The 17,387-nt window shown below is 71.5% G+C and overlaps 1 protein-coding gene across 3 annotated transcripts in view; it reads right to left on the bottom strand.

Annotated features, from left to right (window-relative positions):
- Window positions 1-17,387, bottom strand: part of FES (FES proto-oncogene, tyrosine kinase) — a 50,397-nt gene that overhangs the window by 11,469 nt on the left and 21,541 nt on the right. For all 3 annotated transcript variants that reach the window (XM_030578134.1, XM_030578131.1, XM_030578132.1), the window contains exons 7-14: window positions 16,395-16,514; window positions 13,053-13,175; window positions 11,332-11,518; window positions 9,198-9,281; window positions 5,807-6,016; window positions 5,280-5,402; window positions 4,826-4,879; window positions 4,029-4,147 (exon numbers count right to left, since the gene is read on the bottom strand). In XM_030578134.1, coding sequence (XP_030433994.1) covers window positions 4,029-4,147; window positions 4,826-4,879; window positions 5,280-5,402; window positions 5,807-6,016; window positions 9,198-9,281; window positions 11,332-11,518; window positions 13,053-13,175; window positions 16,395-16,514 — 1,020 coding nt within the window. The remainder of the gene's footprint in view (window positions 1-4,028; window positions 4,148-4,825; window positions 4,880-5,279; window positions 5,403-5,806; window positions 6,017-9,197; window positions 9,282-11,331; window positions 11,519-13,052; window positions 13,176-16,394; window positions 16,515-17,387) is intronic.

Below are 17,387 nucleotides of genomic sequence, written 5' to 3'. Positions count from 1 at the left end.
ATGGCACTGGGGGGGCAGAGACCCACAGCACTGGGAGGGAACAGCACGGCACTGGGGGACAGAGTATGGAGCCGGGGGGCAGAGACCCGGGCGCTGGCGGGCAAGGGCGCAGCACTGGGGACAGAGCGTGGAGCTGGGGGGCAGAGACCCACGGCGCTGGGGGGGAAGGGCGCAGCACTGGGAGACCGAGCATGGAGCTGGGGGGCAGAGACCCACGGTCTTGGGGGGGAAGGGTGCAGCACTGGGGGGCAAAGCCTGGAGCTGGAGGGCAGAGACCCATGGCGCTAGGGGGCAGAGCACGGAGCTGCGGGGCAGAGACCCGCGGTTCTGGGGGGCAGAGCGTGGAGCCAGGGGGGCAGAGACCCACAGCCCTGGGGTAGAAGGGCACAGCACTAGGGGACAGAGCATGGAGCTGGGGGGCAGAGACCTGCAGCGCTGGGGGGGAAGGGCACAGCACAAGGGGACAGAGCGTGGAGCTGGGTGGAAGAGACCCACGGCACTGGGGTGGAAGAGCATGGCACTGGGGGACAGAGTATGGAGCTGAGGGGCAGAGACCTGGGCGCTGGGGGGGAAGGGCGCAGCACTGGGGGACAGAGCATGGAGCTGGGGGGCAGAGACCCGGGCGCTGGGGGGGAAGGGCGCAGCACTGGGGACAGAGCGTGGAGCTGGGGGGCAGAGACCCACGGCGCTGGGGGGGAAGGGCGCAGCACTGGGAGACCGAGCATGGAGCTGGGGGGCAGAGACCCACGGTCTTGGGGGGGAAGGGTGCAGCACTGGGGGGCAAAGCCTGGAGCTGGAGGGCAGAGACCCATGGCGCTAGGGGGCAGAGCATGGAGCTGCGGGGCAGAGACCCGCGGTTCTGGGGGGCAGAGCGTGGAGCCAGGGGGGCAGAGACCCACAGCCCAGGGGTAGAAGGGCACAGCACAAGGGGACAGAGCATGGAGCTGGGGGGAAGAGACCCACGGCACTGGGGTGGAAGAGCATGGCACTGGGGGACAGAGTATGGAGCTGAGGGGCAGAGACCCGGGCGCTGGGGGGGAAGGGCGCAGCACTGGGGGACAGAGCATGGAGCTGGGGGGCAGAGACCCGGGCGCTGGGGGCAGAGCGTGGAGCAGAGATCCACGGCACTGGGAGAGAGAGCGTGGAGCTAGGGGGCAGAGACCCGGGCGCTGGGGGGCAGAGCGCGGTGCTGGGGGTCAGAGACCTGTGGCGCTGGGGGGCAGAGAGCAGTGCTGGGGGACAGAGACCCATGGCGCTGGGGGGCAGGACGTGGAGCTGGGGGGCAGAGATCCATGGTGCCGGGAGACAGAGCGTGGAGCTAGGGGGCAGAGACCCACGGCGCTGGGGGGGAAGGGCGCAGCACTGGGAGACCGAGCATGGAGCTGGGGGGCAGAGACCCACGGTCTTGGGGGGGAAGGGTGCAGCACTGGGGGGCAAAGCCTGGAGCTGGAGGGCAGAGACCCATGGCGCTAGGGGGCAGAGCATGGAGCTGCGGGGCAGAGACCCGCGGTTCTGGGGGGCAGAGCGTGGAGCCAGGGGGGCAGAGACCCACAGCCCAGGGGTAGAAGGGCACAGCACAAGGGGACAGAGCATGGAGCTGGGGGGAAGAGACCCACGGCACTGGGGTGGAAGAGCATGGCACTGGGGGACAGAGTATGGAGCTGAGGGGCAGAGACCCGGGCGCTGGGGGGGAAGGGCGCAGCACTGGGGGACAGAGCATGGAGCTGGGGGGCAGAGACCCGGGCGCTGGGGGCAGAGCGTGGAGCAGAGATCCACGGCACTGGGAGACAGAGCGTGGAGCTAGGGGGCAGAGACCCGGGCGCTGGGGGGCAGAGCGCGGTGCTGGGGGTCAGAGACCTGTGGCGCTGGGGGGCAGAGAGCAGTGCTGGGGGACAGAGACCCATGGCGCTGGGGGGCAGGACGTGGAGCTGGGGGGCAGAGATCCATGGTGCCGGGAGACAGAGCGTGGAGCTAGGGGGCAGAGACTCGGGCGCTGGGGAGGAAGGGTGCAGCACTGGAGGACAGAGCATGGAGCTGGGGGGCAGAGACCCGCGGCGCTGGGGGGCAGGGTGTGGAGCTGGGGGGCAGAGACCTGTGGCGCTGGGGGGCAGAGAGCAGTGCTGGGGGACAGAGACCCATGGCGCTGGGGGGCAGGGGGTGGAGCTGGAGGGCAGAGATCCATGGTGCTGGGAGACAGAGCGTGGAGCTGGGGGGCGGAGACCCGCGGCGCTGGGGGGCAGAGATCCATGGTGCCGGGAGACAGAGCGTGGAGCTAGGGGGCAGAGACCCGGGCGCTGGGGAGGAAGGGTGCAGCACTGGAGGACAGAGCATGGAGCTGGGGGGCAGAGACCCGCGGCGCTGGGGGCAGGGTGTGGAGCTGGGGGGCAGAGACCTGTGGCGCTGGGGGGCAGAGAGCAGTGCTGGGGGACAGAGACCCATGGCGCTGGGGGGCAGGGGGTGGAGCTGGAGGGCAGAGATCCATGGTGCTGGGAGACAGAGCGTGGAGCTGGGGGGCGGAGACCCGCAGCGCTGGGGGGCAGAGATCTATGGTGCCGGGAGACAGAGCATGGAGCTAGGGGGCAGAGACCTGGGCGCTGGGGAGGAAGGGTGCAGCACTGGAGGACAGAGCATGGAGCTGGGGGGCAGAGACCCACGGCGCTGGGGGACAGGGTGTGGAGCTGGGGGGCAGAGCTCCATGGTGCTGGGAGAGAGAGCGTGGAGCTAGGGGGCAGAGACCCGGGCGCTGGGGGGCAGAGCGCGGTGCTGGGGGTCAGAGACCTGTGGCGCTGGGGGGCAGAGAGCAGTGCTGGGGGACAGAGACCCATGGCGCTGGGGGGCAGGACGTGGAGCTGGGGGGCAGAGATCCATGGTGCCGGGAGACAGAGCGTGGAGCTAGGGGGCAGAGACCCGGGCACTGGGGGGCAGAGCGTGGTGCTGGGGGTCAGAGACCTGTGGCGCTGGGGGGCAGAGAGCAGTGCTGGGGGACAGAGACCCATGGCGCTGGGGGGCAGGACGTGGAGCTGGGGGGCAGAGATCCATGGTGCCGGGAGACAGAGCGTGGAGCTAGGGGACAGAGACTCGGGCGCTGGGGGGCAGAGCGCGGTGCTGGGGGTCAGAGACCTGTGGCGCTGGGGGGCAGAGAGCAGTGCTGGGGGACAGAGACCCATGGCGCTGGGGGGCAGGACGTGGAGCTGGGGGGCAGAGACCCGGGCGCTGGGGAGGAAGGGTGCAGCACTGGAGGACAGAGCGTGGAGCTGGGGGGCAGAGACGCGCGGAGCTGGGGGGCAGAGACCCACAGCGCTGGGGGGCAGAGTGTGGAGCTGGGGGGCAGAGCTCCATGGTGCCGGCAGACAGAGCGTGGAGCTAGGGGGCAGAGACTCGGGCGCTGGGGAGGAAGGGTGCAGCACTGGAGGACAGAGCATGGAGCTGGGGGGCAGAGACCCGCGGCGCTGGGGGGCAGGGTGTGGAGCTGGGGGGCAGAGACCTGTGGCGCTGGGGGGCAGAGAGCAGTGCTGGGGGACAGAGACCCATGGCGCTGGGGGGCAGGGGGTGGAGCTGGAGGGCAGAGATCCATGGTGCTGGGAGACAGAGCGTGGAGCTGGGGGGCAGAGACCCGCAGCGCTGGGGGGCAGAGCTCCATGGTGCCGGCAGACAGAGCGTGGAGCTGGGGGGCAGAGACCCACAGCGCTGGGGGGCAGAGTGTGGAGCTGGGGGGCAGAGCTCCATGGTGCCGGCAGACAGAGCGTGGAGCTAGGGGGCAGAGACCCGCGGCGCTGGGGGACAGGGTGTGGAGCTGGGCGGCAGAGCTCCATGGTGCTGGGAGAGAGAGCGTGGAGCTAGGGGGCAGAGACCCGGGCGCTGGGGGGCAGGGTGTGGAGCTGGGGGGCAGAGACGCGCGGAGCTGGGGGGCAGAGTGTGGAGCTGGGGGGCAGAGATCCATGGTGCCGGGAGACAGAGCGTGGAGCTAGGGGGCAGAGACGCGCGGCGCTGGGGGGCAGAGACCCGCGGCGCTGGGGATCCGTACAGACCTGGCTTCCTGCAGGAACTTGGCCTTGAGCTCCGGCGGGAGGGTTTCGCGGCAGGATTTCACAGCCACCGGCGTGTTGTCAGCGAGCAGGCGGCCGCTGAACACCTCCCCAAAGTTACCCTGGGAGACACAGCACATGCACCAGCTGCCCCTGCCCCGTCGATGCCGGAGTCCCGCTGCGCCAGCTCCCTCGGCCTCGTGCCAGACAGGGCATTTACCTGGGCCGGGGCCCGTTCTGCCTGCGGCATGCCCGGACGCCTGCTTCTCTGATTCAGGTTCCGTCGAGCCCTCCTCCCTGCGCACGACTGGCGAGCTGGCACCAGCCGGGGACCAAGGGTGGGACCTGTTTCTAACCACCACAGCGGCTTCCTCCTTGCCTGAGTCCTTCCGGCAGGAGTGCCAGAAAGGAGGCGCGATGCTCTGCGTGACCGCGGGACAAGGGCTCCTGGCCTGGGTCAGCGCCAGGGTAACACTCAGGGGGAGCAGGGCACTCTGCGCGTGGCAGAGCTGCCGGAGAGCCCGCGCCCAGCCTGACCCTCAGGTGCCCCTAGCCTCAGGCAGAGAGCCTGGCACAGACAGCAGCTCCCCTGGGTGCTGACAGCTCCTGCTGGGCTCTGGCTGTAACAAGGGAAATTAGAAATCCTGCCATTGGTTACTTTTTCTTAAATTGAAACTATTCTGCATACTAACCCTGGCTGCATACCCCCTCCCCCCCTTATGATCCTGGGCCTGCTGCGCACTTCCTCAGAGCAGTGCCCTAGCAATGGCCGGGCCCATGCCTACCCTGGGGGCACTCACCCGCCCAATGCGCTCGCCCAGCAGCACGTCCTCATGGTTCAGCACCCATTTGTCCTGGGGAAGGAAGGTGGGAGTGAAAGAGCAGGAAACTGTCCAGCCCCAGCATTCCCTGCCCCACCCTGAGCCCCACTCCCACCGCAATGCCCAGCCCTCGGGGGAGCCCTTCACCCCTGATGCCCAGCCCCCGGGGGAGCCCTTCCCCACACAACGCCCAGCCCCTGGGGGAGCCCTTCGCCCTGCGACGCCCAGCCCCTGGGGGACCCCTTCGCCCTGCGACGCCCAGCCCTCGGGGGAGCCCTTCACCCCTGATGCCCAGCCCCCGGGGGAGCCCTTCCCCCTGCAATGCCCAGCCCCCGGGGGAGCCCTTCCCCACACAACGCCCAGCCCCTGGGGGAGCCCTTCCCCCTGTGACGCCCAGCCCCTGGGGAGCTGTGCAGTGGGGCCAGTGTGGTACCTTGAGGATGGGCTTGGCCAGGACGATTCCGCTCTTCTTGGTGATGGGCTGCCGGGTCTGCAGAAAATGGTCGATGAGCAGCGGGATGGTGCGGAAGCCCTCGCCCTCCAGCCGGTACATGTCCTAGGAGAGGTGGAGGTGCTGGGATCTCATGTCGCCCCTGCCCTGCCCCCCCAGCCCTGCTCACACCCCCCCACCCACCCTGTATACACCCCCTAGCCTCCCCCCCATACACCCCACAGCTCCACCCACACCCCCTATGCCCCCCATTGCAAGGCAGCCTGGGGATACCCAGCCCAGGGCGCATTTGTGAGTGGCAGGAACCCCCCCCGCCTCACTTCACAGGTCCTCCAGCACTCCCCCACCCCTGGGCACTCCCCCAGGAGCCCTGCCCTGGCTCTGCCCGGCAGGCTGTGGTGGTATGTCCCGGCTGGGCGGGCAGGGCTTCTGCAGGATGGCCCGGAGCTGCCCGCAGAGCCATCTGCGCTGCCCATGTCAGCGCCCTCCCCGTGCCCGGCCCCACTCACATCGCAGGCCTGGATGATGAAGTGCCGGGGCTGCCCGTCCCACAGCACACTCAGCACATGCTCCTGCTTCCCCTGGCTCTCCCGCACCAGGAAGTCCCCACTGTGGAGCAGCAGCTCCTGCACCTCTGCCCGGGGGATGGCGCCGTGGTACCAGGCCTGCTGGCACAGGGGCTTCTGCACTTCGGGGAGGAGAGCCAGGGGGGGCGGCACCTGGGAGACAGAGTCGGGGTAAGCGGGCTGGGCAGGGGACCCCGTCAGCACCCACAGGGGGCTGCCCAGAGCAGCGGGTGCAGCAGGGACATCCAGGCCCCGTTCTCCACACAGGCTGCGGGGTTCAGGTGGAGGAGGGGAGGTGGCATGAGGAAGGAGAGGGCAGGAGAGGGGTCGGCGGGGGCAGGGCAGTGGGGTGGGGAGGGGAGGGAGAAGGTAGTGGAGCAGTGGAGGGAAGAGGAGAGGTAAGGTTGGGGCACGGTAGTGGGGCAGCGGAGAGGAGGGGGATGAGAGCAGAGGGGGATGAGAGGCAGTGGTGTGGGAGAGGGCAGGGGAGGGGAGGAGAGTGGAAGGGGAAGCAGTGGTGTGGGGGAAGGGAGGGGAGGGGAGGCAGTGGTGTGGGGGAAGGGAGGGGAGGCAGTGGTTTGGGGAGGGGGATGGGAGGGCAGTGGGACATGGGAAGGGGAGGCAGTAGTGTGGGGGAGGGGAGGAGAGGCAGTGGTGTGAGGGAAGGGAGGGGAGGGGGTAGTGATATGGAGGGGAGGGGGAAGGATGGGAAGCAGTGGTGTGAGGAAGGAAAGGGGGAGGGGGACAGGAGGCGGTGTGGGGGCACGGAGGGAGGGGGATGGGGAGGGGAGGCAGTGGTGTAGGAGAGGGGGAGGGGGAGAGAAGACAGTGATGTGGGGGAGGGGAGGCAGTGGTGCAGGGGGGAGGGGGAGGGGAAGGGAGTGGGGGGGATGGGAGGCAGTGGTGTGGGGGAAGGGAGGGGAGAGGGAGGGAAGGCAGTGATGTGGGGGAGGGAGGCAGTGGCATGGGGGAGGGGGAGGAGAAGGGAGGGGAGGGGAAGAGGGAGGGGAGGCAGTGGTGTGGGGGAGGGGAGGCAGTGGTGCAGGGGAGAGGGGGAGGGGAAGGGAGGGGTAGAGGAGGGGGAAGGAAGGCAGTGATGTGGGGGAGGGGAGGGGAGACAGTGGTGCAGGGGAGGGGGAGAGGAAGGGAGGGGAGGGGAAGAGGGAGGTAAGGCAGTGATGTGGGGGAGGGGAGGCAGTGGTGCAGGGGAGAGGGGGAAGGGAGGGGAGGGGGAGGGGGAGGAGGGAAGGAGGTGATGTGGGGGAGGGGAGGCAGTGGCACAGGGGAGGGGGAGCGGAAGGGAGGGGAGGGGAAGAGGGAGGGAAGGCAGTGATGTGGGGGAGGGGAGGCAGTGGTGCAGGGGAGAGGGGGAGGGGAAGGGAGGGGAAGAGGAGGGGGAAGGAAGGCAGTGATGTGGGGGAGGGGAGGGGAGGGGAGACAGTGGTGCAGGGGAGGGGGAGAGGAAGGGAGGGGAGGGGAAGAGGGAGGGAAGGCAGTGATGTGGGGGAGGGGAGGCAGTGGTGCAGGGGAGGGGGAGAGGAAGAGAGGGGAGGGGAAGAGGGAGGGAAGCCAGTGGCGCAGGGGAGAGGGGGAGGGGAAGGCAGGGGAAGGTGAGGGGGAGGGAAGCCAGTGATGTGGGGAAGGGGAGGCAGTGGCACAGGGCAGGAGGAGAGGAAGGGAGGGAAGGGGGAGGAGGAGGGGGAGGGAAGGCAGTGATGTGGGGGAGGGGAGGCAGTGATGTGGGGAGGGAAGGGGAGGCAGTGGCACAGGGCAGGGGGAGAGGAGGGGAGGGGAGGGGAGGCAGTGATGTGGGGGAGGGGAGGGGAGGCAGTGGCACAGGGCAGGGGGAGAGGAACGGAGGGGAGGGGAAGTGGGAGGGGAGGCAGTGATGTGGGGGAGGGGAGGGGAGGCAGTGGTGCAGCGGAGAGGGAGAGAAAGGCAGGGGAGGTGAAGAGGGAGGGAAGGCAGTGATGTGGGGGAGGGGAGGCAGTGGTGCAGGGGAGAGGGGGAAGGGAGGGGAGGGGGAGGGGAGGAGGGAAGGAGGTGATGTGGGGGAGGGGAGGCAGTGGCACAGGGGAGGGGGGAAGGGAGGGGAGGGGAAGTGGGAGGGAAGGCAGTGATGTGGGGGAGGGGAGGCAGTGGTGCAGGGGAGAGGGGGAGGGGAAGGGAGGGGAAGAGGAGGGGGAAGGAAGGCAGTGATGTGGGGGAGGGGAGGGGAGACAGTGGTGCAGGGGAGGGGGAGAGGAAGGGAGGGGAGGGGAAGAGGGAGGGAAGGCAGTGATGTGGGGGAGGGGAGGCAGTGGTGCAGGGGAGGGGGAGAGGAAGGGAGGGGAGGGGAAGAGGGAGGGAAGCCAGTGGCGCAGGGGAGAGGGGGAGGGGAAGGCAGGGGAAGGTGAGGGGGAGGGAAGCCAGTGATGTGGGGAAGGGGAGGCAGTGGCACAGGGCAGGAGGAGAGGAAGGGAGGGAAGGGGGAGGGGGAGGGGGAGGGAAGGCAGTGATGTGGGGGAGGGGAGGCAGTGATGTGGGGAGGGAAGGGGAGGCAGTGGAGCAGGGGAGAGGGAGAGGAAGGGAGGGGAGGGGAGGAGAAGTGGGAGGGGAGGCAGTGATGTGGGGGAGGGGAGGGGAGGCAGTGGCACAGGGCAGGGGGAGAGGAGGGGAGGGGAGGGGAGGCAGTGATGTGGGGGAGGGGAGGGGAGGCAGTGGTGCAGCGGAGAGGGAGAGAAAGGCAGGGGAGGTGAAGAGGGAGGGAAGGCAGTGATGTGGGCGATGGGAGGCAGTGGCACAGGGCAGGGGGAGAGGAAGGGAGGGGAGGCAGTGATGTGGGGGAGGGGAGGCAGTGATGTGGGGGAGGGAAGGCAGTGATGTGGGGGAGGGAAGGGGAGGCAGTGGAGCAGGGGAGAGGGAGAGGAAGGGAGAAGAGGGGAGGAGAAGTGGGAGGGGAGGCAGTGATGTGGGGGAGGGGAGGGGAGGCAGTGGAGCAGGGGAGAGGGAGAGGAAGGGAGGGGAGGGGAGGAGAAGTGGGAGGGGAGGCAGTGATGTGGGGGAGGGGAGGGGAGGCAGTGGCACAGGGCAGGGGGAGAGGAAGGGAGGGGAGGGGAGGGGAAGTGGGAGGGGAGGCAGTGATGTGGGGGAGGGGAGGGGAGGCAGTGGCACAGGGCAGGGGGAGAGGAAGGGAGGGGAGGAGAGGGGAAGTGGGAGGGGAGGCAGTGATGTGGGGGAGGGGAGGGGAGGCAGTGCTGCAGCGGAGAGGGAGAGAAAGGCAGGGGAGGAGAAGTGGGAGGGGAGGCAGTGACGTGGGGGAGGGAAGGGGAGGCAGTGGCTCAGGGGCACTCACCGAGTACTTGGGGCGGAAGATGCCCGAGATGTGATTCCTGAGGGTCTCCAGCGCGCTGGCTCCTGGGCGCTCCAGCTCCAGCTCCTGCCAGGAGGCAGAGGGGGGCTGAGCCGTGTGGCTGGGAGCGTCCCATGGCCGGGTACAGGAATGGCCTGGGCCGGGCACTGCCTGGGCTGGACTGTGGCCAGGTGCCCGTGGGCTACACCTGGTAGGGCAGCCTCACCACACAGCAGCACCCACATTTCTTAGCAAGGCCAGTGCCCTGCGCAGGCACTAGGGCCAGCCTGCCCGAGTGTCCCCCACTGTCCCCAAGGTGCAGGTCAGGGCACGAGGTGTGGGGCAGGGCGGGGTGCTGGGGGTGGCAGGGTGCTGGGGGTGGAGTGGGGCAGGGCAGGGTGCTGGGGTGGCGCAGGGCAGGGCGGGGTGCTGGGGTGCAGGATGGGGAGCTAGAAGGTAGAACAGGGTAAGGCACTAGGGGTGTCAAGGTGCTGAGGAATGGAGTGGGGCAGGGCAGGGTGCTGGGGATGGTGTGGGGCAGGGCAGGGCGCTGGGGCTGGCGCAGGGCAGGGCGCTGGGGGTGGTGGGGTGCTGGGGGTGGTGGGGTGCTGGGGGTGGAGTGGGACAGGGCAGGGCACTGGAGGTGGCTCAGAGCAGGGCGCTGGGCGTGGCAGGGTGCTGGGGTGGTGCAGGGTAGGGCGCAGAGGTTCACGGGGCACTGGGGGTGGCTCAGAGCAGGGTACTTGGGGTGGCACAGGGCAGGGCACTGGGGTGGCACAGGGCAGGGTGCTGAGGGTGGCGGGGCGCTGGGGGTGGCAGGGTGCTGGGGGTGGAGTGGGGCAGGGCAGGGAGCTGGGGGCGGAGCAGGGCAGGGCGGGGTGCTGGGGGTGGAGTGGGGCAGGGCAGGGCACTGGGGTGGCGCAGGGCAGGGTGCTGGGGGTGGAGTGGGGCAGGGAGCTGGGGGTGGAGTGGGGCAGGGCAGGGTGCTGGGGGCGGAGTGGGGCAGGGCGCTGGGGGTGGAGTGGGGCAGGGAGCGGAGGTGGAGTGGGGCAGGGCAGGGTGTTGGGATGGCGCAGGGCAGGGCGCTGGGGGTGGGGCAGGGCAGGGGGCTGGGGGTGGCAGGGTGCTGGGGGTGGAGTGGGGCAGGGCAGGGTGTTGGGATGGCGCAGGGCAGGGTGCTGCGGGTGGCAGGGCGCTGGGGCTGGAGTAAGGCAGGGCAGGGCGCTGGGGGTGGAGTGGGGCAGGGCGCTGGGGGCGGTGGGGCGCTGGGGGCGGAGTGGGGCAGGGCGCTGGGGGTGGAGTGGGGCAGGGCAGGGCGCTGGGGGTGGGGTGGAGTGTGGCAGGGTGCTGGGGGTGGAGTGGGGCAGGGCAGGGCGCTGGGGGTGGGGGTGGAGTGTGGCAGGGTGCTGGGGGTGGAGTGGGGCAGGGCAGGGCGCTGGGGGTGGGGTGGGGTGGCGCAGGGCAGGGCAGGGCTCTGGGGGTGGGGGTGGAGTGGGGCAGGGAGCTGGGGGTGGAGTGGGGCAGGGCAGGGCGCTGGGGTTGGGGTGGAGTGGGGCAGGGCAGGGCAGGGCGCTGGGGGTGGCGCAGAGCAGGGCTCTGGGGGTGGGGTGGTGTGGGGCAGGGCGTGGGGGTGGGGCAGGGCAGGCTGCTGGGGGTGGAGTGGGGCAGGGCAGGGCGCTGGGGGTGGGGGTGGAGTGGGGCAGGGAGCTGGGGGTGGGGTGGGGTGGGGTGGGGCAGGGCAGGGCGCTGGGGGTGGGGTGGAGTGGGGCAGGGCAGGGCAGGGCGCTGGGGGTGGGGCAGGGCAGGGCGCTGGGGGTGGGGTGGGGTGGGGCAGGGCAGGGCAGGGCGCTGGGGGTGGGGCAGGGCAGGGCTCTGGGGGTGGAGTGGGGCAGGGCAGGGCGCTGGGGGTGGGGTGGGGTGGGGCAGGGCAGGGCAGGGCGCTGGGGGTGGGGCAGGGCGCTGGGGGTGGAGTGGGGCAGGGCAGGGCGCTGGGGGTGGGGTGGAGTGGGGCAGGGCACGGCAGGGCGCTGGGGGTGGGGTGGAGTGGAGCAGGGCAGGGCAGGGCGCTGGGGGTGGGGTGGGGTGGGGCAGGGCAGGGCAGGGCGTGGGGGCCCGGCGCCGCGGGGGGCGCACTCACCGTGGAGGAGAACGATGGCCGCTCGTCCTGCAGCGGCAGGGCTGGGGGCGGGGTGCTGCAGCCCAGCTGGTCCAGTTTGCGGCGCAGCTCGTCCCGCTGCACTTGCAGCTTGGCCTGGGCGCAGAGGGAGACCTGGAAATGCAGCTGCGCCTCCTGCAGCGCCTGGCGCTTCCCCAGCAGCTGCACCCTGGGCCAGACAGCAACAGCTGCACTCACAGCGGGCAGCCCTGCCCGGAGCGCCCCATCCAGAGCCCCCCGCCCGCCCTGGAGCCCCCCACCAGCCCCACCTGCCTCGCCCAGAGCCCCCCGCCCGCCCTGGAGCCCCCCACCTTCCCCACCCAGAGACCCCCGCCCGCCCTGGAGCCCCCCACCAGCCCCACCTGCCTCGCCTAGAGCCCTCCACCAGCCCCACCTGCCCCACCCAGAGACCCCCACCCGCCCTGGAGCCCCCCACCAGCCCCACCTGCCTCGCCCAGAGCCCCCCGCCTGCCCTGGAGCCCCCCACCAGCCCCACCTCCACACCCAGACAGCCCCGCCCACCCTGGAGCCCCCCACCAACCCCACCTGCCTCGCCCAGAGCCCCCCGCCTGCCCTGGAGCCCCCCATCAGCCCCACCTCCCCACCCAGACACCCCTGCCCGCCCTGGAGCCCCCCACCAGCCCCACCTGCCTCGCCCAGAGCCCCCCGCCCGCCCTGGAGCCCCCCACCAGCCCCACCTGCCCCACCCAGAGACCCCGCCCGCCCTGGAGCCCCCCACCAGCCTCGCCCAGAGCCCCCCGCCCGCCCTGGAGCCCCCCACCAGCCCTACCTGCCCCGCCCAGAGACCCCCACCCGCCCTGGAGCCCCCCACCAGCCCCACCTGCCCCGCCCAGAGATCCCTGCCCTCCCGGCCCGTAGCTCCCCATCTTCCCCACCTGCCTCACCCAGAGATCCCCGCCCGGCCTGGAGCCCACCACCTGTAACGCCCAGAAATCCCTGCCCTCCCAGCCCGTAGCTCCCCACCTGCCTCACCCGACATCCCTGCCCTCCCGGCCCATAGCTCCCCGCCTGCCCCACCTGCCTCGCCCAGAGATCCCCGCCCGCCCTGGAGCCCCCCACCTGTCCCGCTAAGAAATCCCTGCCCTCCTGGCCCGTAGCTCCCCACCTGCCCCACCTGCCTCGCCCAGACATCCCTGCCCTTCCGGCCCGTAGCTCCCCACCTGCCTCACCTGCCTCACCAGACATCCCTGCCCTTCCGGCCCGTAGCTCCCCACCTGCCCCACCCGACATCCCTGCCCTTCCGGCCCATAGCTCCCCACCTGCCCCACCTGCCTCACCAGACATCCCTGCCCTCCCGGCCCGTAGCTCCCCACCTGCCCCACCTGCCTCACCAGACATCCCTGCCCTTCCGGCCCGTAGCTCCCCACCTGCCTCACCTGCCTCACCAGACATCCCTGCCCTTCCGGCCCGTAGTTCCCCACCTGCCCCACCAGACATCCCTGCCCTTCCGGCCCGTAGCTCCCCACCTGCCCCACCCGACATCCCTGCCCTTCCGGCCCGTAGTTCCCCACCTGCCCCACCAGACATCCCTGCCCTTCCGGCCCGTAGCTCCCCACCTGCCCCACCCGACATCCCTGCCCTCCCGGCCCGTAGCTCCCCACCTGCCTCGCCCGACATCCCTGCCCACCCCACCCTGCCCGAAGCTCCCTTGTCTCACTGCTCCCCCTCGACCCCCATCTCACCGGTCCCGGGGCCCCACGCTCCGCTCCTCACCCAGGAGCTCAGCCTGCAGGTCCTGGACACGCTGCCCTTTGCTGCTCATGGCCTCTGTGGCAGTGGCTAGTTCCTCCTCCATGGCCGTCAGGCTGCAAGAGACAGCACCAGCTAGCCCAGGGGTCCCCTGCCGGGCCTGACACCTCCCAGGGTTCGGGAGCTGGCTGGTGGCTGCCCAGGGGTCCCCTGCCGGGCCTGACACCCCCTGGGGTTCGGGAGCTGGCCGGTGGCTGCCCAGGGGTCCCTTGCTGGGCCTGACACCCCCCGGGGTTCGGGAGCTGGCCGGTGGCTGCTCAGGGATCCCCTGACGGGCCTGACACCCCTCGGGGTTCGGGAGCCGGCCGGTGGCTGCCCAGGGGTCTCTTGCCGGGCCTGACACCCCCCGGGGTTCGGGAGCTGGCCGGTGGCTGCCCAGGGGTCCCCTGCCGGGCCTGACACCCCTTGGGGTTCGGGAGCTGGCCGGTGGCTGCCCAGGGGTCCCCTGCCGGGCCTGACACCCCCCAGGGTTCAGGAGCCGGCCGGTGGCTGCCCAGGGGTCCCCTGCCGGGCCTGACACACCTTGGGGTTCGGGAGCCGGCCGGTGGCTGCCCAGGGGTCCCCTGCCGGGCCTGACACCCCTTGGGGTTCGGGAGCCGGCCGGTGGCTGCCCAGGGGTCAACTGCCGGGCCTGACACCCCCCGGGGTTCGGGAGCCGGCCGGTGGCTGCCCAGGGGTCCCCTGCCGGGCCTGACACCCCTCGGGGTTCGGGAGCCGGCCGGTGGCTGCTCAGGGGTCCCTTGCTGGGCCTGACACCCCCCGGGGTTCGGGAGCCGGCCGGTGGCTGCTCAGGGGTCCCCTGACGGGCCTGACACCTCCTGGGGTTCGGGAGCCGGCCGGTGGCTGCTCAGGGGTCCCCTGCCGGGCCTGACACCCCTTGGGGTTCGGGAGCCGGCCGGTGGCTGCCCAGGGGTCCCTTGCTGGGCCTGACACCCCTCGGGGTTCGGGAGCTGGCCGGTGGCTGCTCAGGGGTCCCCTGACAGGCCTGACACCCCCCGGGGTTCGGGAGCTGGCCGGTGGCTGCTCAGGGATCCCCTGACGGGCCTGACACCCCTCGGGGTTCGGGAGCTGGCCGGTGGCTGCCCAGGGGTCTCTTGCCGGGCCTGACACCCCCCGGGGTTCGGGAGCTGGCCGGTGGCTGCCCAGGGGTCCCCTGCGGGCCTGACACCCCTCGGGGTTCGGGAGCCGGCCGGTGGCTGCCCAGGGGTCCCCTTCTGGGCCTGACACCCCCTGGGGTTCGGGAGCCGGCCGGTGGCTGCCCAGGGGTCCCCTGCCGGACCTGATACCCCCCGGGGTTCAGGAGCCGGCCGGTGGCTGCCCAGGGGTCCCCTGTCGGGCCTGACACTCCCTGGGGTTCGGGAGCCGGCCGGTGGCTGCCCAGGGGTCCCCTGCCGGGCCTGACACCCCTTGGGGTTCGGGAGCCGGCCGGTGGCTGCCCAGGGGTCCCCTGCCGGGCCTGACACCCCCCGGGGTTCGGGAGCCGGCCGGTGGCTGCCCAGGGGTCCCCTGCCGGGCCTGACACCCCCTGGGGTTCGGGAGCCGGCCGGTGGCTGCCCAGGGGTCCCCTGCCGGGCCTGAAACCCCTCGGGGTTCGGGAGCCGGCCGGTGGCTGCTCAGGGGTCCCTTGCTGGGCCTGACACCCCCCAGGGTTCGGGAGCCGGCCGGTGGCTGCTCAGGCGTCCCCTGCCGGGCCTGACACCCCTCGGGGTTCGGGAGCCGGCCGGTGGCTGCCCAGGGGTCCCCTGCCGGGCCTGACACCCCCTGGGGTTCGGGAGCCGGCCGGTGGCTGCCCAGGGGTCCCCTGCCGGGCCTGACACCCCCCTGGGGTTCGGGAGCCGGCCGGTGGCTGCCCAGGGGTCCCCTGACGGGCATGACACCCCTTGGGGTTCGGGAGCTGGCCGGTGGCTGCCCAGGGGTCCCCTGCCGGGCCTGACACCCCCTGGGGTTCGGGAGCCGGCCGGTGGCTGCCCAGGGGTCCCCTGCCGGGCCTGACACCCCTCGGGGTTCGGGAGCCGGCCGGTGGCTGCTCAGGGGTCCCTTGCTGGGCCTGACACCCCCCGGGGTTCGGGAGCCGGCCGGTGGCTGCTCAGGGGTCCCCTGACGGGCCTGACACCTCCTGGGGTTCGGGAGCCGGCCGGTGGCTGCTCAGGGGTCCCCTGCCGGGCCTGACACCCCTTGGGGTTCGGGAGCCGGCCGGTGGCTGCCCAGGGGTCCCTTGCTGGGCCTGACACCCCTCGGGGTTCGGGAGCCGGCCGGTGGCTGCCCAGGGGTCCCCTGCCGGACCTGACACCCCCCGGGGTTCGGGAGCCGGCCGGTGGCTGCCCAGGGGTCCCCTGTCGGGCCTGACACTCCCTGGGGTTCGGGAGCCAGCCGGTGGCTGCCCAGGGGTCCCCTGCCGGGCCTGACACCCCTCGGGGTTCGGGAGCCGGCCGGTGGCTGCCCAGGGGTCCCCTGCCGGGCCTGACACCCTCCAGGGTTCGGGAGCCGGCCGGTGGCTGCCCAGGGGTCCCCTGCCGGGCCTGACACCCCCTGGGGTTCGGGAGCCGGCCGGTGGCTGCCCAGGGGTCCCCTGCCGGGCCTGAAACCCCTCGGGGTTCGGGAGCCGGCCGGTGGCTGCTCAGGGGTCCCTTGCTGGGCCTGACACCCCCCGGGGTTCGGGAGCCGGCCAGTGGCTGCTCAGGCGTCCCCTGCCGGGCCTGACACCCCTCGGGGTTCGGGAGCCGGCCGGTGGCTGCCCAGGGGTCCCCTGCCGGGCCTGACACCCCCTGGGGTTCGGGAGCCGGCCGGTGGCTGCCCAGGGGTCCCCTGCCGGGCCTGACACCCCCTGGGGTTCGGGAGCCGGCCGGTGGCTGCCCAGGGGTCCCCTGACGGGCATGACACCCCTTGGGGTTCGGGAGCCGGCCGGTGGCTGCCCAGGGGTCCCCTGACGGGCCTGACACCCCCCGGGATTCGGGAGCCGGCCGGTGGCTGCCCAGGGGTCCCCTGACGGGCCTGACACCCCTTGGAGTTCGGGAGCCGGCCGGTGGCTGCTCAGGGGTCCCTTGCTGGGCCTGACACCCCCCGGGGTTCGGGAGCCGGCCGGTGGCTGCCCAGGGGTCCCCTGCCGGGCCTGACACCCCCCGGGGTTCGGGAGCCGGCCGGTGGCTGCTCAGGGGTCCCCTGCCGGGCCTGACACCCCCCGGGGTTCGGGAGCTGGCTGGTGGCTCCCCAGAGCCCAGTGCTGCAGCCCTCCCAGGCCCCTCACATCCTGGTGCCCACCCGCGCCCGGTACACACGTGTGCTGCACACTCTCTATTGTCAGCTCATTCAGCTGCAGCTCGTCGGCCTCCAGGTTCTCGCTCTCCTCCAGCAGGCTCTCGTCGAAGGTCACCCTGGGCGGGATCTCGCTCACACACCTAGGGGGACACTGCTCTGAGCACACCTGCAACCAGCCTCTGGCCTGGCTGCGCACACAGGCCTGGGGCAGGAACGGGGAATCCCTGCTTCCGTTCTGGGCCCTGCCCTGCCAGTGTCCATCCCCAGGAGGGCAGGGCTCTGACAAAGGGGGAATTGTCCGGCATGCCTATGAATCCAGTGTGTGCCAGTTTCCCCCCCACTTTGCAGTGCAGCCCAGCGGGGCAAATGTGCTACATTTGCTCTTGGGGGCAACGCAGGCCATGAGGGGAGGGTGTGGCTGGCTGGCTGGGCTGGGGCTGGAACCTGCTGAAAGCAACCTCGAGGCGGTGCAGAATCCCCGAGAGACCAGGACCTAGCAAACTACCCCAGCAGCAGGAGGTCCCCCCGCAGCAGGGAGGGCCCAGCTCGAGAGCAGGGGCCTGAGCTGGGACAGGCAGGGCACAGGGTGGGCTCTGGGGAAGTGGCTGCTCTCCCCTGGCACTAAGGAGCCCAGGAGCACCAGAGCCCCATGGGAGTTGCTGCAGCCTGGCTGGAGCATTGTGCTGGGATGGCCAGAATGGATGGTGCTTCAACCTTGGCTTCCCTGTGCTGTCCTGAGGCCTTCCAGCACACCAGGAGCCCTGCAACTCCTGGCTGTGATTCTGTGATTCATCCAGACTTTCAGGGCTGGAAGGGGCCTCAGGAGGTATCTAGTCCAACCCCCTGCTCAGAGCAGGATCAATCCCCAGCTAAACCATCCCAGCCAGGGCTTTGTCAAGCCGGGCCTTAAAAACCTCTAAGGATGGAGATTCCACCACCTCCCTAGGGAACCCATTCCAGTGCCTCACCACCCTCCTAGTGAAAAAGCTTTTCTCAATGTCCAGCCTAAACCT

The sequence above is a fragment of the Gopherus evgoodei genome, chromosome 10, assembly GCF_007399415.2.
Source record: "Gopherus evgoodei ecotype Sinaloan lineage chromosome 10, rGopEvg1_v1.p, whole genome shotgun sequence".
In the NCBI taxonomy this organism is placed as follows: Eukaryota; Metazoa; Chordata; order Testudines; family Testudinidae; genus Gopherus; species Gopherus evgoodei.
Note: the sequence above shows the minus strand (reverse complement) of the source record. Positions and strands in the feature narration are given on the sequence as shown.